Source organism: Pelodiscus sinensis, chromosome 2 (genome assembly GCF_052426305.1).
Source record: "Pelodiscus sinensis isolate ZL-2025 chromosome 2, ASM5242630v1, whole genome shotgun sequence".
NCBI lineage: Eukaryota > Metazoa > Chordata > Testudines > Trionychidae > Pelodiscus > Pelodiscus sinensis.
The window spans coordinates 44,715,740-44,743,376 of record NC_143053.1 but is presented as its reverse complement, the minus strand read 5'-3'; the positions used below and the strand labels follow the sequence as shown (position 1 = coordinate 44,743,376).

The window sequence follows — 27,637 nt, the reverse complement described above, 5'->3', positions numbered from 1 at the left end:
TGCCAGAGGCAGGCTTTGGCTGAGTGGCGCTATCTAGGCAGCTCCCAGCCAGCAGCTCTGCAGGAAGCTGAGACAGGCTTCCTACCTGTTTGCTGCAGGGGCTGCTCCGTGTGGCTCTGCTCCAGCCGAAGAAGGAGGGGAGTGAGGCTTCATTTGCTGACTCTGCCTTCAGCAAAATTTCTCACGTCCTATTGTCCAGAAGCTGGCCAATGGGCCAAGATATTTTGGAAGGGGGTGGGGAAGCTTTCTCCTTCCTGTACAGACAGCATAGCAATTAGCAGCCTGCTGTTTAAACTGGCTGCAGCTGCTCTGTAATAAGTGTGCCAGTGAGGCACCCATTCTGGCACATTAGTTGCCTCTTGCCCACCCACGTTAAAGAATGTTCTGAAAGGATACTCTATGGTTTGGGCACCTAGCAGCAGCTGGAGAGCAGAGGGCCTGGTTCATACATTCCTAAATGTCAAGGCCAAAAGGGACTATTATGATAATCTAGTCAGACTTCCTGTATACCACAGAGAACTTATCAAAATTTTCCCTAGAGCAGATATTTTAGAAAAAAAATCCAATATTGATTTTAAAATTGCCAGTGATGGTCATCCACCATGACCCTTGTTCCAAAGGGTCAATCATCCTGTTAACCCTACCTTGTCTGTGAAATTTTAGAGGGATATAAACTTTCATCATTCTTACAAATGGCCAAATAACTATCATAAAAATTGTACAAATGTCTCTGCTCAGAGAAAAGATAAAGCAAGAAGCATATAACTGTATTAAAATGGAGTTAATCTGGTGATAGTGTCTATGAGGAATGGAAGGGATTCTGCTGTTAACTGAATGGCTGGGATGTCCAGAAAACTAAACTGCAGAAGGTGGGAGCCTGTAAAAGTTACAGTGTACAGAGGGAGGAGGATAGTAGTACATGGGCTTAGCATAGGAAAACCCAACAAATCCAAAATTAAAGAAAATAAATAATCTGATTGTGTCTGATTAAACATTCACTATTCTACTCTTTCCGCTCTCCTCTGGTTACACAAAGGATGCAGCAGGAAGATCACTGCTTCCCGTTAAAAAAAAAAAACTTTGTTTTCACTGCTTTCCTGGCTTCTTGCCAATATTTCTTGCTTCTCTTGCACTCTTGAAGACTCTCTGGGACCCCACTGTCTGTAGGTTTAACCCTTATAGGCAATTTAGTTAAATGAATGGCTGGAATGTCCAGAAAACTGTATTACCCTCCCATTCCTGACAGTGTGCAATACTAAAAAACTGTTAAAACATATATTAGGCTTTGGTATTAGCTTTTTTATTCATTCTATCTTTGCATAATCAGATTACCGCTAAATTTCAAATATTAATTCCTTTGGCAGAGGTATAGCTATTGCTAACAATTTTTTTTACCTGAAAACTTCTCTCACATTGAGAGTCCAAATTATGCCTAAAAACCAGTGTTTCCTCTAAGATTTTCCATTCCTGAGCAGAGTGAGTTTTGTCTTGTGTGCCAACAATAAGGTCATGTGTGCTTGTCCGGATGTGTGCCACTGTGGCACCCACCAGTGGCGCTGGTTCCCAAGAGACTCTCCAAGTTAGCGCCCCCCCTGCTGCGCGACACTAAACAAACATACTACTAATTTATTTACTATTTCCCTAAACAAAATGAAAAATAAAACAATGCAGTGATCAGAACTAGATTACAGTTGAGGTTGAATTGATAAATCAATGAATTAACAATAACATGACATCTCCTGGTTAGCAAATGTCTCTCAAGTGGCCCTTTGCTACCCATTTTAACAAAATATGCCCATTGAGTGACAGATATCTGAGTCAGGACATGCCTTGACAAAATATTACTAACACTAAGATGTCTCATACTAAAATACAGATTTAAGTGTATAAGTTAATGTTTATCTTCATTTTAAGCTAGAAATGTGTTTCAGTCAGTGGACTGAGCTATCTAATCAAGCACAGGTAAACTGACTTTATAATTTATTGAACTGACTCTACTCTTCTAGGTACATTGGCTAGTCCATAATTAAAATTAGCATCTGAAATGATATATATAAATGCCTGTTCCACCTTTTCCACACTGTTGAATACTCAGCTGTAGTGAGGTAACTGGTTCTGCTGACTCATGTTCCATTTTCCATACAATCTAATGTCACAAAATGATACTAAGAATTTGTTTTGTATGTAACATATGAGTATACTGACGTAATAAATATGCTATCAACTTTTCCCTGATATAAAAATTACATATTTTCTCTCTGGTAGCTACAATAAGCTTTACTCTGGTATAATGCCAATGGCTTCAGTAAAATTACTCCAGATTTAAACTTGTAAAATGAAAATCAGACTTCTTACGATAAAATGGATGTATGTTTTAAAAAAACCATTTGTGTTTTAGGTCTCTGATAAAGTAATGGATCTTTGTAATGCTATTTCTAATGAGATGCAGATAGATGAGATATGGTCTAATGATTTTCTTTCTTTGAAGAAAATCTTTCCCAACATTTTATCCACCAAACAGAGTTTGACTATCATCACTGTTTTTACTAGGAAAACAATGAGGACATGTATAAAAAAGTAAACTTCGGAAAATACGGCACCTTTAGGATCCAGGGGGTACCAGATTATCAGATATGCTGGAGTACCGGAAAGGGGGCTATGAGGAGTCTAGGGTGGGGTAAGGAGTTGGCGGGGAACTGTGCAGCATGCGAGAGGGCGGCGCTGCAGGACCAACCTGGCAGCACCCCAGTTGCTCTGCCCCCGGCTTCCCCAAGTTTCAGCAGCGACTGACTTGGGGAAGCCAGGGGCAGAGCAGCTGGTATGCTGCCGGGTTGGCCCCTCACCTGAGCGGTGCTGCAGGAACAAACCTGGCAGCACCTCAGCTGCTCTTCCCCCAGCTTCCCCAAGTCCGCTGCTGCTGAAACTGACCAGAGGCTTACCTTGCTCAATCATCTATAAAGGTTCAAGCTTGTGAGATATTGAGGCTCTCTGCTCACGTTGATTACAGCCAGTCAGGAGAGCCCCAAAGCCATTTTTTCTTACTGCATCTTTTGGTGGAATGCTAATTATTCAAGATCCCACAAAAATTAGAGCACTTTGAACACCCTTTTTATCTGAATGGCTTTAATCAGAAAAGGATAATGCACTGTGATTATAGAGTTTGAAGATAATGGTCATATGCAATGACTTCAAAATAATTACAGAAATAATTTTAAAAGGTGCTTCTCTAGCTTTCCTTTACTTTCTTGTCAGTACTTTAGTTTCTAATTCTGAGTGCATTTTTTTTGAAGAAAAAACATTATTACAAAATTTACATTATATTCTAATGTACAGTCTCACCCCCAAACAATTCAAAATAAAAACCAAACAAATGCCTTCTAGACCTTGGCTGTGAAGTAAATATATTTAATACAATGTTAGCTAAACCACAAACTCACAAAATGCTAATTGAGGGTTTTCCACCAGTCAGCTAAAAATTATACCTTATATTCAGTTTCACACATCTATTAGGACATGAATCTCCCCATCTCTGGCCCACCAGAGCTTTCCCCAACACCTTGGGAACTCTGGGCTAAATTGAGCCTTAGTATAAAAAGAACATTTCTTATTGAGCAGATTCTCCTATTAGAATGGCCCTATACATTTGTGGGACTTGTAGATTAGTTTGTCTAAGACATTAAAATTACATTTTAAAACAAGAGATGACATCTTTGCCCCATTTAAGTCAAAAGCAAAATGCCCAAGATTTTACCCAGAGTGCATAACAATTCTCAAAGTACCTGAAAGAACCATGTAGAAAATTCCTCCCTCCAATCCTTGACATGTGAGGTTCTCAAAGCAGCTTGGAGCAGTAAGCACCCACATCTCAACTAGACGCTTTTGAAAATTTCAATCTATGATCATTACAAAGCTCTGCTAAGAATCTTGTGTTTTACAATGATTTTGCATTAAAATAAATTAATGTATATTATAAATGTCAGTTTCTGAAGCTTCCAGCTATCAACAATCTTAAGTCAGTGACTATGTTTGAATGTTTTTTGTCTAATTGATCATCTTAGTATAAATCTACTATTCACAATACTCTTTATTGTAGTCTTCCCCTGGGCATCCTTTAATGGGCCTTGTTTCAAAGCTCTCAGAGAAGAATGAAAAGATTTCTTGATCCAGTATGCATTTTTTTTCTTACATAGTATTTTATGGAACTAAAATTTAATTTCAGGTGTTTTATATATCACTGTCTCCAGGTTTGAAGCATGAGCATCTAGCAAAGGGAAGTCTCTTTGTTTTATATTCTGTCCCTGACTCTCTTCTTTCCTTTTCTATGGTTTCATTTTTAAATTTAAGTTTCTTCCCTTCTCTTTTCAACCTCTCCTCCCCTTTTCCTCTCTTTCTGTATGTTCCCCATTCTCCAGACCCTCTCTGCCTCTTATTTTCACAACCTTGCCCTGCCCTGCCCCTGCTCACCACAGGGCCTTGGCCCGACCACGCAGCCCCAGTCGGGGCCGCTAGCGGAGCAGCTGCCCATGACACAGCTCCGACCCTGGGGAAGGGATGAAACAAGGGCCATTCCCACATGGTGGCTGCCCTGCTGCTCCTGACATGATGCAGGCGCTCGCCATTCAGCCCCACCCTGGAACAGCCACTGCACAGCTCTTCTGAGGTGATGGGCAGGCCTCAAAATGTTGGTGCATGCAGAAGGAACACTGCTAAGAACTCTAAAATGTGGTTTTCCTCATTTAAGAAAATAAGTGGACACCACTGTAGTGATTAAAACTATAAAGAGAACTGGTGAAAGAGACCCAAACAAATTATACACAGCAATGAAGAACAGTGAAAGAACTTCCAAGACCTGGGGCTCTCACAAAATCCACGTGTAGAATCGGTTTACTTTGCCCTCAAATTATTGTAAGTACATACGTTTAAAAGCAATGAGCAGGCAGAGTATAATATGGTAAATGGAAACTTTCTTACAGGCTCTCTCCAGTCCTAGAGTTTTTACCTACCTGCTTACACTTTCCATATAATATCACTAGCAATAGTGACATCCCTAGCAGCCTTAATAGAATCTCTGGCAATTTTTGCTTTCTGAGGGGAAAACCTCTCCTAAGGGTAGGGTTTTTAAGATTTTATTCATTTACTTTTTTCAGTAGGGTCATAAGATAGAAGTGGGTATCAGTGCTATGCCATTTTCAAGGTGGGAAGACCTTTTAAAGAGGAAAGCTTTGCAACATTCCTAACGGTGGTCAGACTCCAGATTTACCTCGTCTCCTCTGGAAATTTGGTCCATTGTTGGATCTCCTTAACTAGCAATGCTTTATCTCCCACTCTTTTTCCTAACCTTCATGCTCTGTACCTGCCCAGCCGAGCACAGCTATTATGATAAGTCATGTATCAAAATTCAGTCTTTAATATATCTGGGACATGATGTATTAGTTGTTTTAGATACTAGGACTAAGTGCTTAAATTGGCATTAGAAACTACAATAACCAGAGGAAGGGCTAATACTGGCCTTAGGTACTCATAACATCCCATGCTATGGAGAAGGCAAGCAATCATGTTCTATAGCAGGTAGAACCTGTGCATATTTCCTATGAGTTAAAATCCATCCATCATGAGCAACAGTGTACAGACAGTCCCCGGGTTACGTACAAGATAGGGACTGTAGGTTTGTTCTTAAGTTGAATCTGTATGTAAGTCATGTGGAGGCAGGAAAAGGGAATAAGGGAATTTGTGTGCAGCCATCTTGGTCTTGTTAACAAGAGAGCAAGTCAGGCTAAGTCTGTGGCCTGACAACGCGAGATCTGTAATTAGACGCTGCCTTTGCCTCTCGCCTCCATACGGAGATAAGGATAGAACGCTGACTCTGGCAGGGACCTTGAGATAAGGAGCATCTGGGTGGAACTAAATAACTGTTAGCCATTGGTGTTTGTAATGGGAAGGAGACGAATTGTTATTGTTATTATATCTAATAGACAGTATATAAACTGCTTCATAATTGCTTGTATTCGAAGATCTGCCTCGGGGAGGGGGGGGGGGCTTCCCCCCTGTCCGAACCAGTTTTTCCCTTGCTGCAGCTCGTAATAAAACTGCCTCTGGCTACTTGTTGCTTACAAATTCAGAGTGAGGACAATGTTTTCTTCCACAATTTGGTGCCGTGACTCGGATGGCAACGCCCGATTGAAGACAGCAACAGCGGCTGCAGACCGTCCCCCTTCACCCACATGGCGCCAAACGAGAGGTAAGAGACCTTTTGAAATCTCTACTGGGGTGTGGAGGAGGACTGCCTGTAGGGTCGTCTGCTTGTGGGCTCACGCCATCCGAACTTCTTGAATCTGCAACAAGGTCAGACGCAAAACGGTTCCAGGGAGGTTGTTTTGCTATCCCCGAGTAGGCCTAAGTTTATGCAGTGCTAGGAACTGCTGTGGTATTGGTGGTGCCGCCCCGGGTACGGGAAGAAGGTTGTATTGCGTCCGGACATAAGGCACCTAGGTTTATGCAGTGCTGGGAACTGCTGTGGTTCTGGGGGGAAACGTGTTGTTTGCCACCCCAAATATGGACGAGATCCATAATGAGAGATGCATCTAAAAGTGGGAAAATTTCTGTGTGAAAAGCATGCTGAGTGTGAATGTAATGAGTGGAAACGTGTTGTTTGCCACCCCAAATATGGACGAGATCCATAATGAGAGATGCATCTAAAAGTGGGAAAATTTCTGTGTGAAAAGCATGCTGAGTGTGAATGTAATGAGTGGAGTGTGAATGCTGCTGCCCAGGTCTCTGAAAAGTAAGCTGATTCCAGCCGCACCAGGGCTCTCCCACAAGGGAGTTCTGAATGAAAGGGGGGTCAGCCAAACCTCGAGACCAAGCAGATATGTGAGGGAGTGACGACTCCCCTTATTTCATGAGCTGCTGATAAGGTCTGACACTCTAGACCCAGCAGACCCCTTCTTTGGAGTGTGTAGATTAGTTTCCTATAAGCCACTGAACAGACGGGGAGTGGACAGGATGCTCCCCTGAATGACTAAAATGGATGGGGATCAGTCTAAGCATACCCCCCCAGACCGCTGAAAGGCACTGCGTACTACATGTACGTGCATCATGGTCCAAGGACCTGTAAGCATTTGACAGATTGACAGAGAAAGAAATTAAAGCCCTGAGGGATGAGATTGAAGCTCAGAAAAGCAAAAATCCGCCCTGCAGTGAGAAATGTAACTTACACGCAAGTGCACAGCCTCTCCCAAGCTTAGGGGGGGAATTTGGCCCAACATTACCCCCTCTACTCCTTTCTATGCCCAGCCCTATATGGGCCCTTATCACACATTACTGAAGATAGAGAGGAGGCACAGAAGATAATTGAAAGGTGTCAGATCTTCCCTTTGGAAGAACGGGCTCTAGTTACAAATCTGTCCGATCCAAAGCAAAACACTGAGTTTTGGAAGAGACTTAACAGCTTAACTCCAAATTCTCAAGGAAGGAATGCCTGCCGACCATCAAGCCATATTGGCCCTAGGCATTTTGGTTGGAAACATATACACGGAACACAACGCAGGAGTAGGAAAGGGCTGCCAAGCAACTTTGGGAGATTCTCAAGCCCTTGTTAGTGAATAGATAACTACAGCCTCTCTGGCTGGAATCGCAGGCTACCCAAGGATGTTTCTCAACGCACAAGTGGGGGCCGTCCAGAAAAAAAAACAGTTAAAACCTTTCCCTCACACACTGTTATAATTAGCTTGAGGGCGTGGGAGGACGTAACCTAAAAGCCACCCTAAAAGCCAACTAGTGGGAATTGAATTTGAAGATGTAATCACTAGAAGCTAAATCTGCCCTAACAAGGAGACACATTCTGCAAAATAAATCTCCTTACAGAGCATGGCCGAGTGATCCACCCCAGAGTCAGCAGCATAGATCAACTGCTGCAGCATGGATGTTACGAAAACCCTATACTGAGAAGTTTAAAATTAGTAATAGCTGACTGCAATAATACACATTTGGATTTACCTATTGAAAAGAATTAGGAGGTGAGGGGGCTAATGGGAAAGCCCACCCTCCTTACCAAATTAATACTGGACAAACGTGTCATTGGGAAGGGTCATTTAGCAGGAATCAGGACAGATCATAAGAAGGAATTAAGCGATTGTTGTAATATATGAAGGGAAACCTGCTTTAAAAAGTGAATCCTTGTTTCTTGCAGCCTTTTTCAATAATCCAGGCAAAGAAACAATCAAATTTAACTATTTGGCTACAGACTCTTTTGTTAAATCTGCAAAAGGAAAATAAGGAATTCTATTGACACTTAACTGGTGTCAATGTATAAAAGAATGAAATCTATACATTCAATCCTTAAGGTTAAATTTACTCTTTAAGAAAACAAATTTTTGTTTTAAGAATCCAAGCCCTGAAACTTCACTGTGTCTCTGTTCAAGGCTGAGTTGATAACACTTTTGGCTTGCTTTCAAATCCAACATTATATGTGAATACAGGCTGCCTGGCTTTTTCAAAGGAATATAAAACACCTGTCCCCTCAAGTAAATTGTCCAAATACAAACAAAATATTTATAAGCGCCCATTTAACAAAATTTAATGTCAATATTATTATTACTATAGTCTTAATAAGTAACACTGTATATGATTCTTTTCAGGAAAAGAAAAGCTTTTTGCTTGCTGGAACAATAACTGACCAACACCTTGTGCTAAGGAAAAGCATTATAGCTTCACACATTAAGCCTGATCTGTGGTACAAGAGGGAAACTGAGGCATGCCACTGTTGGGGAGGGCTAGCAACTCTAGAGGTAATTCCAGGGAGTGGAAGGTCACGAGTACCGATAAAGCGCCCTTGTTCTCGTAAAGTTATAGCTCACTCGCCCATGGAAGTGGTAAGGAACTACCTGTAACAGGTTCCCCTAGCAGATCTTAGGCAGTATTTTAAGTTATAATGGGCCACCCCGACGGGGGTAGAAATGTTTTCTTGTCTTTCAGATCATCAGAAAGCGCTGGTGCAGCTGAAGAAAAACAAAACAACAAAACATGGTTCTGTGTCATGACATAATAAGTTTGTGTTCTGTCCAAGTTTGTCTTGTGTGTCTTAATTGTAATACGTATTGCAAATATTGTTGTGTGTAGGATATTGTTTTAATGAAAGGATGATTTGAGTAAAGCAGAAGCATTAATTTAAACCATCAAAATTAATAATTGGGCCCAATCAATTGGCAACTCTAAACTTAGTCAATTGGAAACTTTAAAATTTAGTGAAAGGATAATAGTGTAGTAGTTGTTTAGGCTAGGAGAATGTTAACGTCTCCACAGGTGAACAAAAAAGGGAACTGGAAAGAAGCAAGGAGTGCATCACGTGAACAGAAGGATTGGAAGTGGGGTACCAGCCCTCTCCCCCACCGGATTGGTTTTGCTTTAATGGCTACACAAATGAAATATTTAGCTTCTGTAAATTTGCACACCAACCATAAAAGTGGTTTGGCCAGAAAGAATAAGAAATCTATAAGAAACAACACTGGCAAGTGAGAGATCAGCATATTTAAGTAAAGATGCCCACAACAATGAGGAAACTAGTAACCTCACCATTGCAATAACAGCTACTTGCCCTGCTTCTCATTGGTGCCTGATGCCTTAAAAGGCCTCAAGAATTATGGAATTGCATGGGTTAACAATTAAACATCTGTGAACCATGCTTGGTCCTATAAGAGAAACAGTGACTCTAGTCAACGTAACCTTCTTCAAGTCCCATACATAGAACAAATACACGCTAGTAGCAATGAGGAATACACGGCCTTGGGCCTCCCCTCATTCACACATAATTATTTTGTTTATTGTAACAACATGAACACTACGAGGACAAAGAATACACAGTCCTCTGAGTTAAAGTTTGTATGGAATATTGTGGGAAAGAAGCTAAACACTAACATTAGGCTACTGAAGTTGGACCTACTGACTCCCACTGGGGCTTACCACTTAAAGCCCAGACAAAGGTAACCCCTGAGGCATGGCTGTCATTTGTTAAACAATGGCATTGCTAACTTGCCCTCATTTGGATATTATTAACCAGATCCTTAAGGACAAAATAGAGCCTCCCATTTGTGCATCATGCCCTGAACAGACCCGTCTCAGAACCAGGACAACTGTCACTGGTCCTTACCTTGGTGATGTTCCACACTGGTATAGACCAGCTGTGTGCTAGACTGGCTAATCAAATTGGCAAGTGCCTGATTAGGCAACGAAGGGGCTTAGCAGATACCATCGCAGATTGGTTTAGGCCTGAAAACTCTGTCAGCAACACTTATGTCATAGTCCAGAAATTATATGAGAATCCAGGCTGGTAGATGCAGTAATATCCAGTGCCCGTAAAGGCCTATACACCAGCCAAGCCAACCGATTGATCCTGAATAGTTTGAAGGATCTGTCCAGCTCTGTGTCCATTTCACTAAACCTAACCAGATATTTGGACCAGAGGTTAATTGGATTGTTAATTAATGGAACTAAATTAAAGGTATTAGAAGCCCAGTATTGAAGAATAGGATAGCTTTGACCACCCAGCCCTTATGGTGGTGAGTCCCCATCTCCCCTGTGCCTACCCATGGGAGTGGGAAAGTAGAGAATCCATGAGGACCCAAAGGCCCACCTGAAAAGGGCATAGTATAACAGTTTATTTTTGGCCCCTCTGGGGATTCCTCACTCAGATAAGATCAGAATGGTAACCTCCCTGCCTGTACCAAAGCAGGAGCATATAGATAGATCGAGGGCATCGCTTATTCTGAAGGTGTGGGAGCCTTCCTATACCCAGGGATTATTGCACCCACTTTGATAAGGAAATTTTATGTATCTGCCCATTTAACATCATGACGAATCTGCCTAGGTTTGATGTGGTTGTTTCAGAGAAACAAAAACATCGAGCTGGTCCAAATAAATGGTACCTACTGGTGTTTGACTACCCAGACAGATCACTCCATCCTGCCCCTCTACATAGCCGTCTGTGTGTATAACAGCCCCTCGCCGGATGATCCTGACCGTTGATGGAATGCGGCTCTATCGCACTTCGGCAGTGATAAGTAACCTAACATGAGATTCTGAGTGGCATGGTGGAAGTAAGTACCTAGAAGAGGGTTTACTGGCCCTGCAGGCGAAGATCGAGGAGTTGGTGGCCAATGCCCAAAGATATGTCGGGGCTGGCCGTCTGAGGTACACACAGATAGGGAAACACCGTGGACCATGCCAAACACCTACCTCTGCAGCACTCAACCAGGCAGTAGAGGTCAAACCTATAATCATGGGCAGCGCCAGTAAGGCGATGAAATATCTTAAAGATGGATTTAAATAGTGTTTGCCAAATTATGTGGGAAGTTTTGATTTTAACATTTATAATAATGCTAGTGCTGTACTCGTACTTCCAGAGTAAATTAAAACCCCTTAAATTGTATTTAACCTTGTGGGTTAAGGAGAACCCCAAAGTCAAGAGAAAGGAACTATAGGAGTAAACTGAGGCAATCCATGGTATCTTACTGAGAACTGACAAACTCAAAGTATTAGGCTAGCTTGGGAAGTAAAACAGTTCAACAGTTACTGTGACTCTGGTTCCCCTGGCAACCACATTCCAAAGGGCCTCACTTTGATAAGGCTGGTACCAAACAACCAAACAACCGCGCGGGATTGTTTTTATGTTTTTTTTATTCCTAGGAAATAACCTTGGTTCCAAAGGAGCTAGCTGGCTTTTAGCTCAGAGAATAGAGACTCTTATGTCCATCAGCGAAAGACTGCTCTAGAAAGACCTTTACCAAGTTTTGCTAACCACCAACACTGCTGTGATGTGCCAAGAACTGATTGTTGGCCAATGCTTCTCACTGCAAAAAGATCCCTCCATCTCAAAATGATACTACCCCGATTGCTGATAAGCCTCTCTCTTCTGGTCCTGCTTTCCTACCTGCTGGACACCAGAAGAACCAAAATATTACAGGGTGATGTGCTGGTAACCTCTCCCCTACATCATGCTGAACCACGACTGTTTCAAGAAAAAAAAGAGGAAAAGTTCGCTCCTCTGACACCGCCAAAGCCCAGAGATTTCTGACTACAAAAGGACATTAAGAACTGACCTTGGTGAAAGAAGTGAAGTATTGTATATTGCCAAGGAGAAACTTGTGGGAGTGGTTTGGGTTTCTCCCTCTGATCTGGACTCTGTGCTTATGGACAGGTACCATTAGCATGTACCTGCCCTCCCTAATTTGGTTACTAATTATGATATGTTGTGTTATGTTACTAAAATTATAGAACAGCCTGTGACAGGGCGCTCCCGCCCCGCACTCAGGGTGCTTGGGGGGACGCCGGGTGGGCACACCGGGTGGCGGGGAGCCCGTATGGCCCCAGCACGACGGGCTGCGCAGACGCACCAGGACCCGGCGCGGGGAGTGCCGGGAGGCAAAGGGCGCCGATAGACAAGGCCCAGGAGGGAGGGGCCAGAGAGGCGCAGGCTGATGAGGTCACGGGGGAAGGGAGGCTCTGGGGGGCGTCGTGGAGGAAGTGACGGACACGGGGAGCGGAGCCGGTGGGGGATTTAAACCTGGGGCCGGCACTGCGAGAGAGGAGGAGGAGAACGGAGCGGCAGGGAGGAAGGAGAAGGGAGAGGTGAGGCCGAATAGCGCGGCAGGGGCGAGCCCTTAAGGACTGGTGGAGTAGGAAGCGGCCCAGGGCAGGGTCGTGGAGCCCATGAGCGGGTGTGTTTTGGGGCACTTCCCCCATCCGCTAGGGAGGGACCGTGGGTCCCTGCCTTCAGGGCCCTGGGCCGGGGTTCGGAGAGGGGGCGGGCCCGAACCCCCCTACTCCGCTGGCCGATGAATCCAGCTCGGGGTGCATACTCAAGAGAACGGAATAGAGGGCCATCGGCCGTGTTGTTGGCGCACTGTGGCGGACTTGTTTACACAGCATAGAATTATATTGGGGATAGTAATGATTATATTGCTTTTGCTTATTAAAGGTTTCATATTTGATTGTTGTTGTAAAAGATGTAGTAATAGAAATAGTTTTTATGTTTGTACTAATTATGTAATGTTTAATGAAAATAAAGGTTTAGAATGGTAGTTGTGCTGTAAGCATAAAAGGGGGGATTGTGGAGGCAGGAAAAGGGAAAATTTGAACAAGTTAAAAATCACTTAGGAAAGTTAGATGTCAGCAAGTCACCAGGTCCTGATGAAATGCATCCCAGGATACTCAAGGAGCTGATAGAGGAGGTATCTGAGCCTTTAGCTATGATCTTTGAAAAATCATGGCAGACAGGAGATTCCAGAAGACTGGAAAAGGGCAAATATTGTGCCCATCTATAAAAAGGGGAATAAGAACAACCCAGGAAACTATAGACCGGTCAGTTTAACATCTGTCCCAGGGAAGATAATGGAACAGGTAATTAAGGAAATCATATGCAAACACTTGGAAGGTAATAAAGTGATAGCGAATAGCCAGCATGGGTTTGTGAAGAACAAGTCATGCCAAACTAATCTGATAGCTTTCTTTGATAAGATAACGAGCCTTGTGGATAAGGGAGAAGCGGTGGATGTCATATACCTAGACTTTAGTAAGGCATTTGATACGGTCTCGCATGATATTCTTATTGATAAACTAGGCAAATATAACTTAGATAGGGCCACGATAAGGTGGGTGCATAATTGGCTGGATAACCGTAGTCAGAGAGTTGTTGTTAACGGTTCTAAATCCTGCTGGAAAGGGATAACAAGTGGAGTTCCTCTAGGGTCTGTTTTAGGACCCGTACTGTTCAATATCTTCATCAATGATGTAGATATTGGGATAGAGAGTACGCTTATTAAGTTTGCAGATGATACCAAACTGGGTGGGGTTGCGACTTCTTTGGAGGATAGGGACATAATTCAAAATGACCTTAGCAAGTTAGAGAAATGGTCAGAGGTAAACAGGATGAGGTTTAATAAAGAGAAATGCAAAGTGCTCCACTTAGGAAGGAACAATCAGTTCCATACATACAAGATGGGAAGTGACTGTCCAGGAAGGAGCATGGCGGAAAGGGATCTAGGGGTCATAGTGGACCACAAGTTGAATATGAGTCAACAGTGTGATGCTGTTGCAAAAAAAGCAAATATGATTCTAGGTTGTATCAACAGGTGTGTTGTAAGCAAAACTCGTGAAGTCATTCTGCCGCTCTACTCTGCACTAGTTAGGCCTCAGCTGGAGTACTGTGTCCAGTTCTGGGCGCCACATTTCAAGAAAGATGTGGAGAAATTGGAAAGGGTACAGAGAAGAGCGACAAGAATGATTAAAGGTCTAGAGAACATGACCTATGAAGCCAGGCTTCATGAACTGGGCTTGTTTAGTTTGGAAAAAAGAAGATTAAGGGGGGACATGATAGCGGTTTTCAAATATCTAAAAGGGTGTCACAAGGAGGAAGGAGAAAATTTGTTCCTCTTGGTTTCTGAGGACAGGACAAGGAGTAATGGGCTTAAAGTGCAGCAGGGGAGGTTTAGATTGGACATTAGGAAAAAATTCCTAACTGTCAGGGTGGTCAAATATTGGAATAAATTGCCAAGGGAGGTGGTGGAATCTCCCTCTCTGGAGATATTTAAGAACAGGTTAGATAGACATCTGTCAGGGATGGTGTAGGTGGAGCTAGGTCCTGCCTTCAGGGCGGGGGGCTGGACTCGATGACCTCTTGAGGTCCCTTCCAGTCCTATGATTCTATGAAGGGAATTTGTGTGCAGCCATCTTGGTCTTGTTAACAAGAGAGCAAGTCAGGCTAAGTCTGTGGCCTGACAACGCGAGATCTGTAATTAGACGCTGCCTTTGCCTCTCGCCTCCATACGGAGATAAGGATAGAACGCTGACTCTGGCAGGGACCTTGAGATAAGGAGCATCTGGGTGGAACTAAATAACTGTTAGCCATTGGTGTTTGTAATGGGAAGGAGACGAATTGTTATTGTTATTATATCTAATAGACAGTATATAAACTGCTTCATAATTGCTTGTATTCGAAGATCTGCCTCGGGGAGGGGGGGGGGGCTTCCCCCCTGTCCGAACCAGTTTTTTCCTTGCTGCAGCTCGTAATAAAACTGCCTCTGGCTACTTGTTGCTTACAAACTCAGAGTGAGGACAATGTTTTCTTCCACAGTCAGAACTGGCATCCAGATTCAGCGGCTGCTGAAACTGACCAGCGGCTGACTACAGGAAGCCCGAGGCAGAGTTGCTCTGCCCCGGGCTTCCTGGAATCAGCCGCTGATCAGTTTCAACAAGCTGAATCTGGACACCAGTTCTTACATACAGATTCAACTTAAGAACCTCAGGCATCCCCAAGTCAGCTGCTGCTGAAACTGATCAGCGGCTGATTCCAGGAAGCTCGGGGCAGAGCAACTCTGCCTCGGGCTTCCTGTAGTCAGCGCTGGTCAGTTTCAGCAGCGGCTGACTTGGGGATGCCTGGGGCAGAGCAGCTGGGTTGCTCCAGTAGCGCCGCTCCTTGCGCTACTGGACCAACCCAGCAGCACCCCAGCTGCTCTGCCCCAGGTGTCCTGATTCAGCCGCTGCTGAAACTGACCAGCAGCAGCTGAATCAGGATGCCTGGGGCAGAGCAGCTGGGGTGCTGCCAGGTTGGTCCAGTAGCGCCCAGAGCGGCGCTACGGGACCAACCGGCAGCGCCCCAGCTGCTCTACCACAGGCGTCTGGAGAAAAGCCTGGTCTGCTGGGAGGGGGGGGGGGGCACCGCGGTCCCACCGCCCGGGTCCTCCGCGGCTTTGCTCCGCATTTCCCTGGTCTGCTGGTCTCCAGCAGACCAGAGAGACGCGGAGCAGCTTTTCTCGCCCCGGAGGACGCGGGCGGTGGGACTGCGGCGCATCTGGGCGTCCCGCCGCTCCCATCTTTGGGGGCGAGAAAAACCCCACTCGTAACTGCGGATCCGACATAAGTCGGATCCGCGTAACTTGGGGACTGCCTGTAATGGACATAGACTAGCTGTAAACAATTGCTTTTTATAAAAAGGAAGGAAATGGAAAGTCAACGTTATCTCTGATCTTGTGGCAACATAGATACTTTCCTACAACCAAGTGTCCAGGTTTCCAGAAATATGCCCTTTTTGTCTTAAATACAGAAAAATTCAGGACAACATGAAAGGGGAAAAACACCAAATATCCAATTTGGGATAAATATCACAATTAAATACTTTATAACAGTTTTCAATCACTGTAAGGGCTCATCTAGACTACGCTGAGGTTTCGAAAGAGGATCTCACATCTGATCTCACTTTCGATAGAGTAGTCGGGATGTGTTTTTTTCGGCAAGCCCCCTCCTTTTCCAAAAAGCCACGTAAACCTCATTTTTTGAGGAAAGCTCCACTTTTGAAAGTGAGATCAGAAGAAGATATGCAAATTCCCGCAGAATTTGCATATCCTCTTTCGAAATTCAGCATAGTCTAGACATAGCTTAAGAATGTTTAAAAAGCTGAAAGTTGGAAATTTCAGGATATCCTGTTCAGAGAAACAGTTCAATCCATTACTAGCAGGGGAAGTGTCACATTTTTCATTTGTGGCCAAAACATATGTGCTCTGTTCATAGAGAGCATTTTCCTGTGAATTGTAAAGATCTTTATCAATACAAGGTAAGGGAGCAATCACATGCTTCCTGTAAAAGGCAACTCCACTGCTCCCATGCTATCAGGTCAGAGTCTTCTAATTAGGAGCCTATGAATCCTTTATATTAAAGGAAAGGACATTAACTTTGAATAATAATCTTTATTAGTTTATTTTAAAAGGTACATTGTAATCCTGAGCTACTGCTTTTATACATTTATCATCAAATACATGTCATTTACAATTTAAATAATACATTTATTGTGCTCCAAATCCTCATCTGAATGTCACTTTGTCCTAATAAGAACATAGATCATTTAAAATAATATACTCATCCCTGGAACATCCACATTAATTTACCCCAACCCCGTTATCTACATGCTACTGTCTTCTAAAGAGCTCAGGACATTCCTTCTGAATTTACCAAAAAGCTAGTTTAAAACTGTAGACGGGCAGTGCAAGAACTGGCCCCTTAATCCTTTGTTTATACATCATTAGAAAATGAAATTGGTTTCAGTTTCTGAATTGTCTTGAATGAATCGCCAATGTCAAAGTGACCAGTTGTATTTTGACAGAATGATCAGAGTAACAGTTTACTCATTTTCATATTACAGCAGTACCTCCTTTTGCAGTGGCCAGTGCAAAATTCTCCAAATAGGAAAAGTTTACGATGGTCAGAGGAAAGTAAGAGGTAACCCATCATCACCCTATCTTCAGCTAACTGACACCTAAGTATTATAAAACAAGTCATATGAAACACTTCCCTTTTACCCTGTAAAGGAATTCATACAAACAACCAGAGTAAGTTCCATAAATCCAAACATGGCTTTTAGGATTTGCCTGTAAAAAAAGAAACCATTAGTAAATTCCAGGATCTTTGAAAAAAACATTTATCCACGCAGAATTCCAACACTGGATAAACTGAAGTTTCTGTTTCCAACTGGATTACCAAAATATTGCATCTCTCTACCTGAAAATCTGAAAGCATACAGTGTTTACCAATGTTGTCTCTCTAGCAACAGCGTCAGTCTTCAAAAGTACACTCAAATTTCACTTCCTGAATAAGGTCACTATGATCTTAGGTAAAAGTTACAGTAAGCAGTTAAAGCAAAGTGCTTATTGCTTAGATTTTAAAGCAAGCCACTTTAACGCAGTTTTAATGAAAATGTAAGTACAAATGTGATGCTATTGTAGAAACACTTAGAAAACACCTGTTGCTTTTGAGTCCTTACTGACCACCCAAAGAATGGCACAGACTTATCTTAACATAAAAAAAGGAAATGTAAAACTTAATACTGTTTATTGGAATTAAATGCAACAACACTTTTAAGACAGGTGCATGAACATGTAAACAAAGCTTTAGTTTTCAGAGCTTGGGAATCTAGCAGCAAAACAAACTATTTGCATAAAATGTAGTGCAATGAATATTTGTTATTAAAAGATCCCCAGTCTTAAAATTACTTGTAACCGAATGGAATCCTTAAAGGAAAACATTAAAAAATGTCCAACATGTAGCATCCAGAACCACTAGACTTTTTTACGTGCTATAATCTACGCAAAACTGTGCTCTGGATAACTAACTTTTATGGCTCCCCAGTAACAGGCTCGAATAAGGCAGATCAAGCCTAAGAGATAAGCAATAGCCCAAGAAACATATGTTGCATGGAAACGCCTGGCAAAATCTTGCGTACCAACCTAAAAAAAAAAACAAAAACAAAATATCAGTAATACAACAGTCTGAGCAATTTGAGGAGGGAAAAAGGGTATCTCTAAAACATATTAAACTTAATAAGCACTGTCAAGGGTCACAATACCATTTTTTAAAATCCCATGAAGATTTTTTTTAAGTGAATAATGCCAATGTTTAAAATCATATCAAAACTCAAAGAAACTGCCTTTAAACTCTATATAGTTTCTTACTTTCAGTCCCTTCATTACAGGCCAGTCCTCTACTACTCATTTAAACATGCAAAAGGCCTGTCACAGAATCTGGCAATTCCACTGTGCATATTAATAGCTTGAGTAATCTCATAAAGACAAAATTCAACTCCTATGCAGGGACTCCTTGTACCCCAGTATGCAGCTGTGGGGAAATCATCACTGTGTGGATGTAATAGTGACTACTACAGAGGTTCCATCACTGGTCTGCAGGTTGGTAACATGGGTACAATGATATGTAGACCCTTTTATATTTCCATCCCCATTCAGAAATGTCTCCCCCACCCCCAACGCATACCATGAAAATGCAGGCGTTTGATTGCTAAGGGGTTCTCCTCAGCCTTAGAAGAAACAGGTTGCATTTGCCCCTAAGTAACTGGAAGATATTTACAGTGAAACTATATAGAAGCATCAACCTATATTAGCAAAACATGGGAGAGTCTTTCCCATTTCATCGGTGACATTAAGAATAGTAGTGTGTTTGTGTTCACCTCTTGAGAATGGACATTAAATAGGTGGCCAGAGAGAGGAAAAAGATGTTTTTCTTCCCAGGTTTAAGGTTGTTAGGTTAAACCCAGGTAAATATGCAGGAAGGGGTGAGATGCCACAGGAACTGGACACTAGAAATAGAACCCATGTTCATGAGAGGATGCTTTCTAAATGGGAGACAACAAGTTCCTCCTGTGTTGGGGTTGAAATGCAAACGGAAACTCCTTATGGCCCTGGATCTCAGGTGGAAAGGGGAGTTTGGATTATGATTTCTGGCTTAGTTTATAAAATGAACGTTTCCATTTGTGGAGCCAAAATTTGGGCCAAAACGTAATGGGAGATTTTCTGTCCGAAAAGTAATGATGGCTGGTGTCAGGGCTATTCCCCATTCTGGCACTCGGAGTGCAGATGGTGGGGGCTCACAAAGACCTTAAATTTATCTTTGCCTCTAGGCTTACATCACAGATATACTGGCTGTGAGAAATAAACAAAAAAGCTGCCACCACCAAGTGAAATAAAAGGAAAAAAACCCCCTGTCTCCTTGAACCCAGGAAGAAGCACTTGAACTTCCTCTAGAGGGGTTACCCCAAGCTCCTTTACCACAAGAGAGCTTGAAAAAGCAAAGAGAAAACTAACTGCAGTCTCTTGGTATCTGACCACTCGTCTTAGACAGAGACAGAGAGCCCTTGTTCTTTTCCAGGACACAAGAATCAAATTATCACTGTAAAATGATGTTTATTACAAAACAGAAGATATACTTGATACAGCATACTTGATTTCTGGGTGTTTCAGAGCAACTAAGTAAAGCAAATTAAAACACAAAGAAAATCTCTGGGAACATCTCTTAGACTGTGAATGGGAGAGGGGAGGCATGGATTCACACAGAGCAGTTCAAATCAAACCACAAAAAGAAAGAAAAATACCGTGATCAAGACTAGATACACGTTTTCCCTTTATTTAGTTACAATCCCTTTCTGGTTCAGTACACTTCCATGCCCTGAATTCTTTGGAGACATGGTAGTCCTGTCTGGGTTTAAATCATCCTGTCTCAACTCCTGACTTAACTTTCTCTCACAAAGAAAACAGGCGATGTAACATATACAATTAAAATTTCAGCACTCTATCTCCATTGGTTCTTCTGGCTCCCTGCCAACAACCTTGCTAGCTACCTGAATTTAACCCCTTAGTCAGTGGGTGCTGGCCCGCACTCCTCCTATCCATCACAGCTGGCAACACTCAGTAAGTGGTGGGGCTATAGTATCAATCTATATCCCTTCATCCCAGTAGATGTGTCAGATTTTCAAGGAGAGAAACTGGAACACTATAACTGTGGTGTCACAGGAAAGCATTTGAGTGAGAAAAAAGGGATGTTGGTATGGAAATGGGAACAAAAATGCACCATCTCTATACCAGGATGAAAACTTGGAAACATTGTAGAAAACAGCAGCATGAGGGGAAACAGTATTTCTGTGACCATACTACTAATTCTCCCAACACTTCACTATTACCTTTCCAACCTACCCATTCACACACCAGCCAGCCTTATTTTCCCTTACTCTCCAACTCCGTGGTTAAAATTATTCCTTACAATACGTATTACTTTGTAATTGTCTACACTATACTTGTCAATCATCATGTTGCTCAATGACAAAGCTCTCAAATTATATAGGCCCTTTTGTAAATTATACCTTCTTACTAAATGAGCACACCTTCTCTTCACATCCTACATATTACTTTAATAATGTCTGTAGAAAGCACCTCTTGTAAATTGCCATTTGAAAACTCAATTTGCTGGCCAGTATGATCCTGATGTGTGACAACATTGTATGTAAAAGTTGTAATATTTGCCTGTATGATATTATTAACATATCTTTCAAACCTCACAGCCCTACCCAAACAGAGGGTGACAAACAAGTCCATCAATGGCTATTAGCCAGGATGGGTAGGAATTGTATCCCTAGCCTCGGTTTCTCTGGAGGAGGGTGACTGAAGAGGGATCACATGAGAATAACCTGTTGTGATTCCTCCCTCTGGGGCATCTGATATTGGCCACTGTCAGCAGACAGAATACTGGCTAGATGGACCTTTGGTCTGACACAGTATGCCCATTCTTACGTTCTATCCTAAACACAGTAAAGTATGCTCTGCTTACTTTGCATTTAAGCAGTAAACAGAGTAATCAAGCAGGAAGGGAAAGAAAGCAAGTTCAAAAAAGTGATAAAGCCAGTGGGAAACTTCCTTTCACAGAGACTCTGATTCCTAGTGTCCAGCAGGAAATGTTTTTCAAGAGAGGGATTGAAACTATAAAAAGAAGGAACAAATGCACTAAGACCCTCTTTTCCCTGAGCATTTACTTTCAATGCACCTAAAGCAACAAAGGAAGCATCTGTTGGGACAAAACCTGGCCTTCAGGGATTTGGTCAGTAAGAATGCTAAAAGCATGTGGTGAGGAACTTTGTTTAAATCTGATATAGTTAGGTTAGGTATTAGTAAACATCTTATCTTTATTTTTCTTCTTACCATTTCTGATTGGAATGCCCCATTACTTATATTCACTTAAAACCTCTTGCATTTACTACTTTATTGTTTTACCTAATCCAAAGTGTTCAAAGAAAAGTGTCTCGGTTACTATCTGGGGTGGCATATTGCTGTGTGCATACTGATCTCTAAAAAGAAATATCATTTGTACTGTCCAGGAAGGGGATGGGCGCCACAGGACATACATTTCATGGAGAAAATCTAAGACTGGGAGTGTGACAGAGGTTAGCCTGCAGAATAGTTAAGGCTGAGGAGAACCAGACTGTAATCCAAACATGAGCGGCAAGCTGTAGGTACATACACTTACTCAGGTTGTGGCTTGCACATTTGTGAAAAGCTCTGGTGAAAGCTACTTCAAGAAGGCATTGGAAGGTACCCAGTGTTGTGGGCAGAACTGCTTATTATTCTGGCTTGTATGCTAGTATGTCCCACTTATTTAGTGACCTGATAGTGGTGTCATGCATAGTGCACCATCATGTATGTTTTATTCTCATCCCTCAGGGACAGGAAGGTTTAGCCTACATGGCTTCCTGGCAGTCTCTTGAAGCAAGATTAATATCATAACTGGAGCTAGTCACAAATTTTCTATTGGAAAATGCTAATCTATAAAACTAAAAAACTTTCTGTTGGTCAATTCGATGAAACAGCTGATGCGAACTAGACCCAAGAAACCTAATTTCCTACCTATGTGGCAAGCTGCTGGGGAGCACAAGGTTCCAAGTTCCTCACCTGGCAGGAAACCAGGGCAAGACACATTTCTTGTTTCAGACACTAAAATGTCCCCACTGAGGGAATGCCTCCGAGTTTCTGAAACTAAGCATTGTGGCATTTCAGTTCTGCAAAAAATGTTGAGGTTTTTGGCTTTTCATCCCAAATCAACAATTTTTTTTTCCTCTAAATCTCAAAATTTGTCATGGAAATTAAATACTATTTTCCAGCCAGCTCAAATCACTACCTGCAAAAAGCCTACCAGTCTTTTCCAGGATGCATACCAGAGCATAAGTAGGTGATTAGTGAGATGGTGACAGGCAATGCTGAAAGCAGAAATTGAAGAGCTTTTACTTAAACACTGGTAAAAGGAAGAGACCGACAGCAAATTAATATTAAGTACATTACTCACAGTTAGTCCAACTCCAATGAAGATGCATATCATTCCAATGGTAATGTACGCACAGCAGCGTCTTCGAGGGAGTGCACTTCCTACTGAGGAACTATAAATGAAAGATTTATTAGATTAGATCCAGAAAAAAAAATAACAAGGGGTAGCTGTACAGTATAGATACAGAACCCTACTGGATGATGATTTTGTTTACAGTTAGTCTTTGTGATTTATCAGTTATCCAGTTTTTAAACCATTTCATATATTCCAGGTTAATTTTATATCACTTTAGATTTTTAATTAAAATGTTGCATGGTACCAAGTCACACATCTTACAAAAATGTATTACGTCAACACTATCATCTTTAGCAACCAAACATGTAATCTCACAAAAAAAATCAAGTTAAGTTAGTTTGACAGGATCTACTTTCCATAAACTCATGGTAATTTGAATTAGTTACATCAACCTCTTGTAGTTCACCATTAAGCAAGTCCCATATCAGCTGCTCCATTATCTTGCCTGGAATTGATGACAGACTGACAGGCCTATAATTACCCAGTCACTCCTTTTCCTTTTAAAAAATTGGCACAAAATCAGTATTTTTATAGTCATCTGGAATTTCAAGTGTCCAAAAGACTTTTTTTTTCCTAAATCAACATTAGTAGTCCAGTCAGTGAGCTCCTCAGCCAGCATTTTTTTAAATCTCGTGGATGCAAACTTATCTGGCTCCGCTGATTTAAAAGTGTCTGACTTTAGTAGCTTCTGTTTAACATCCTCCTAAGATAATAGTGGAACAGAAAAAATGTTACCATATAATTAGACTGCATTATTCATTTTTTCAGAAATAAAGAACAGAAATATTCACTTCTGCCTTTTCTTCATCATTATTGATCATTTTACCACTTCCATTTACTGATGGACCAATACCATTGTCAGAATTCATTTTGTTCTTAATGTACTTGAAAAAAAATGTATCAAACTCACCTCCCCACTTTTGTTCCTTCACTTCCTTTGTCTATTTTCTACAATTCTTAATTTCTGATTTATATTCTTTACTATCATCTTCCCCTTTCTTTTTTTTGTGTGCGCACACCTGCATTTGCCTTCACTTCCCCTCTAAACCAACTTTCTTCTTCAGTTGTGGGATTGTGGCTTTTTGGGCATCTAATAAGGTGTTCTGAAATTATTCCTGATTATAATTCACATTTTTTGTGACTCAAGTCTCTCTCCCAGCTGAATTAGTTTTCAGCTTTGTGAAACTAGCCCAACTAAAGCACCAAGTGAATATATTACTCGTCTGTACATTTTTCTGCTTGCATGTTATATATGTGATCAATTCTTCACACGCATATTCAACAAAAATACAGGTCTTCATTGAGCCTTCTGACTAAATGCCAGCTGTTGGAAAGAAGCACCAAATTTTGAAAACAGAGTTGAGCCTACTGCAGTGTTCATGATGTGGAAAAGGCAGTTTTGCTTTAACCAAACAGTTTACTGGACAATACACTTAAAATAGCGAGTGCACTAACATGGGCATGTGGATTTTCTCCTTTCCTGATCAGGTGACAGTGGATTTGGGGAGCAGAGTGGAGAATTTTATTATTTGCTTTCCTTTAAGACATGAACAGAAAGGCTTCTCTATAAGCACAGGGATTCACCTGGATGAATCAAACAACAGAATCAGCACTTTATTTTGACATGCGTCTGACAAAGTGGGTCTTTGCCCACGAAAGCTTATGCTCCAATACATCTGTTAGTCTATAAGATGCCACAGGACTCCTTGTCAACTTTATTTTGCAGGTTCAATTTCCATTGGTAACTATCAGCGCTTACTACAATAAAAAAATGGGTACATTCAAGTCTTTATTGGAGGTACACTAAGATAAGTGTTTCAAGCTTTCTTTTTGAATTCATGAAGAAACCCAATCTTTAAAGACTTCGGTGTGACTTGGGAGACTAACTTTTTTTACATTTGTTTAGTAAAAGAATCTAGAAATGGCAAAACTAAAATTCATATTCTATTTTCACAGAAAGGACAGTCTCTAAACGATCAAAATCCTAAATTTGATATTACCTATAGAAATAATTTCCTGGAATAACTTGTTCAGAGGTTTTCACTGACAGAAGAACTATACAGCTACGTCTAGACTGGCCCCTAATTCCGGAAAAGTCATGCAAAGCAGGTAAGTCAGAATAGGGAAATCCGCGGGGGATTTAAATATCCCCGGCGGGATTTAAATAAACATGGCCGCCGCTTTTTTTCCGGCTTGGAGAAAAGCCGGAAAAAAGCGTCTAGACTGGCGTGATCATCCGGCATAAAGCCCTTTTCCGGAGGATCTCTTATTCCTACTTCAAAGTAGGAATAAGAGATCCTCCGGAAAAGGGGTATTTAAATCCCCCGTGGATTTCCCTATTCCCAAGTTCAAAATTAGCATGACCCTCCCGAAGAAGGGGCCAGTGTAGACGTAGCCTACTTGTATTCTTCCTAAAAGCATAAATCTGTTTTTCTCCCAGTTATGAAACATGGTAATATTTGTCTATGTAAGAGAAGCATTATAATTCTAAAGACCAAAATCACATGTGAATCATGTGAGTTTACACACCCATTTCAATCAGTTTCAACACAATATCTCCAAGGTCATGGGACAAATCATGTTTTTAAATTTACAAATTATTTTTAACAAGCAAAGCAAACAAATCCTGGGGCTATCAGTCATCATCTGGTTTGAAATTTCTGGGGCAGGAACCATGTCTTCAGACCTATAAAATTAAACAAGTTTGACTGAACTCTACTTAGCAAACCACCTTTAATTTGCAATATTACAAGCTGGGGAAAAAGCTAGGCAAGAGTAGACAGACAGAAGCAAGATAGCACTACAGTTTTAAGGCAGAAGCCCTCTTTGTATCAGTGTAAGATGGAGACCTCAGAAGTTTGGATAGCACTTGAACTTTTTGGTGCATTATCCAACATCACCTTATGAGGTCTGTTCTTATTACCTGGCGTTGCTTATAGGGACATTAAATTTCGAGTAATTGACTAATCAAATAATCGATACAATTTCAATTAATCTCTGCCTTTGAAGTGTACGCTGCTGCTACACCCTAGGGCTGTTGCTATACTAACGTGCTGTGGGGAAGCACGAGGCCAGAGGGGCAGTCCCCTGCTGGCCCTGTGCTCCCCATGGTGTTTCAAAGTGGCACTGCCCTGTGGAGCTCGGGATCATATGAGAACTTCCCCACTGACCTGAGGCTCCATGTGGTGCTGTCACTTTGAAATGCCGCAGGGAGCTCAGTGTCAGGCTCCACGTGGCATTTCAAAGCGGCAGGGCCGCACGCAGCCTGGGGTCAGCAGGGGAGTCCCCAGCTGATATTGGGCTCCACATGGTGCTGCCACTTTGAAATGCTGCATGCAGCCTGGGGACACCCCAGCTGGCCCCGGGCTGCATGCAGTGTTTCAAAGAGGCAGCACCATGTGGAGCCCGGGGTCTGGCCCCAGGCTCCATGCAGCACTGCCGCTTTGAAGTACCCCATCCTTCACCCCCCGCTGCCTTTTTCTGATACAGGAAGCGGGCGGGTGGGGAGTGACTAGTCGACTTGACTATCCGATAAGCATTTGCTTATTGGATAGTTGACTGGTCGTTCACATTCCTAGTTGCTTGGGTCCTTGGGGGTGCAGGAGTCAGGGCAGGGGTTGGGAATGAAGGAGGCTCAGGGCAAGGGGCTGGTGGTATGGGGGCGCAGGAGTCACAGTTTGGGGGTGAAAAGGGGCTTAGGACAGCAGGCCTTGCAGGAGCAAAAAAAGACCCTGATTTCAGTTGGAAGACAATCTGTGAAAACAAAATTCTTAACATCCTACCATTCCAATCCCATCACACAGCTCAAAAAGCATAAGTAGGCCAATGATGAGAGCTGAGACAGAGACCATATGGCATTTCCCATGGTTGTCATGGAGGTAATGCACTCCAAATAAAACACTTGGACATGTATTAGTGCAGGAGAACCCAAGGACCATTCCATACTACACAACTTTGCACTGCTTTACCCAAACCAAACTGCTAGCGTGGACAGAGTACACACATAATACTCCTGCCAACAATTTTTGTGTCTGCACATTATGGTATCTCTCTCAGAACTGCAAATACAACTTCCTGGAAAAGATGACAAAGCATGACAGTGAAGGCAAGGTTGGTGACACATATATCATGTTAAAGGCATACAATGTATGTCTATAGATATACACTGGTGATGTTAGGAGTACAAGAGGGAAAGATACAGTGTTCTTTCAGGCAGCTAGTAGCCATGGGAGAGCCAAGAGGGAGCAATGCCCATATCCTTCTGCCACACTCCAGCTTGGTTCCACACAAGTCTTATTGCTCTGTATAATGAAACTGAACTATGAATTAATGTTGGGAGATAAATTCATCAGGGAAATGTTCAAGAGATTTTATTTGTCAGTGGTGGGCAACCTGTGGGCCATCAGGATTTTGTGTGTGGCCCATGAGACATTTTTTTTTACCACTGCCCAAGTTCAAGGATGTCAGAGTCTGCTGGTTTCCATCCGCATCCAATGGAAAAGCTTATTGGATAGTCAACACACTAGTCAACTGCTTACGTCCCCCCTGCCACTTGCTGCCTCCATCAGTAATGGGGGGAGACGTGGGAGTGCTGGGGGAAGCCAGCTTAAAAAACAGTTCCCCAGGCGCCATGGGAGGGGGCAAGAGCGGCATTCCATCTTTGAAATGAACAAGAGTCCCTGTTGGGCTCTTCTACATTTCAAAGTGGAAGCACCACACGGTGGAGTTCCCCACTCACCCTGGGCTCCATATGGCATTTCAATCTTAAAACCTATTGGGGCTCTTGTACATTTCAAAGGCAGAACACTGCACGGCACTTTCACCTTTGAAAGGAGCACCAGTAAGGTGGGCTCTTGCTACATTTCAAAGCGGAAGCGCCCTTATCGACTAATTGAATAGTCGATGGAAATTCCATCAACTATTCGAT

General features: G+C 42.3%; 1 protein-coding gene and 1 long non-coding RNA gene across 7 annotated transcripts in view; one reads left to right on the top strand and one right to left on the bottom strand.

Annotated features, from left to right (window-relative positions):
• Window positions 1-27,637, top strand: part of LOC112545134 (uncharacterized) — a 70,614-nt gene that overhangs the window by 15,837 nt on the left and 27,140 nt on the right. For 2 of the 5 annotated variants that reach the window (XR_016348701.1, XR_016348702.1), the window contains exon 3: window positions 21,695-21,829. The exons of the other annotated variants lie outside the window; for them this stretch is intronic. This is a non-coding gene — a long non-coding RNA (uncharacterized LOC112545134). The remainder of the gene's footprint in view (window positions 1-21,694; window positions 21,830-27,637) is intronic. 5 annotated transcript variants of the gene reach the window in all.
• The window catches only part of PIP4P2 (phosphatidylinositol-4,5-bisphosphate 4-phosphatase 2), a 56,987-nt gene continuing 46,074 nt past the window's right edge, over window positions 16,725-27,637 (bottom strand). For both annotated transcript variants that reach the window (XM_075920407.2, XM_075920406.2), the window contains exons 6-7: window positions 22,657-22,747; window positions 16,725-18,266 (exon numbers count right to left, since the gene is read on the bottom strand). In XM_075920407.2, the coding sequence (XP_075776522.1) occupies window positions 18,123-18,266; window positions 22,657-22,747 (235 nt within the window). In that variant the 3' untranslated portion in view covers window positions 16,725-18,122. The remainder of the gene's footprint in view (window positions 18,267-22,656; window positions 22,748-27,637) is intronic.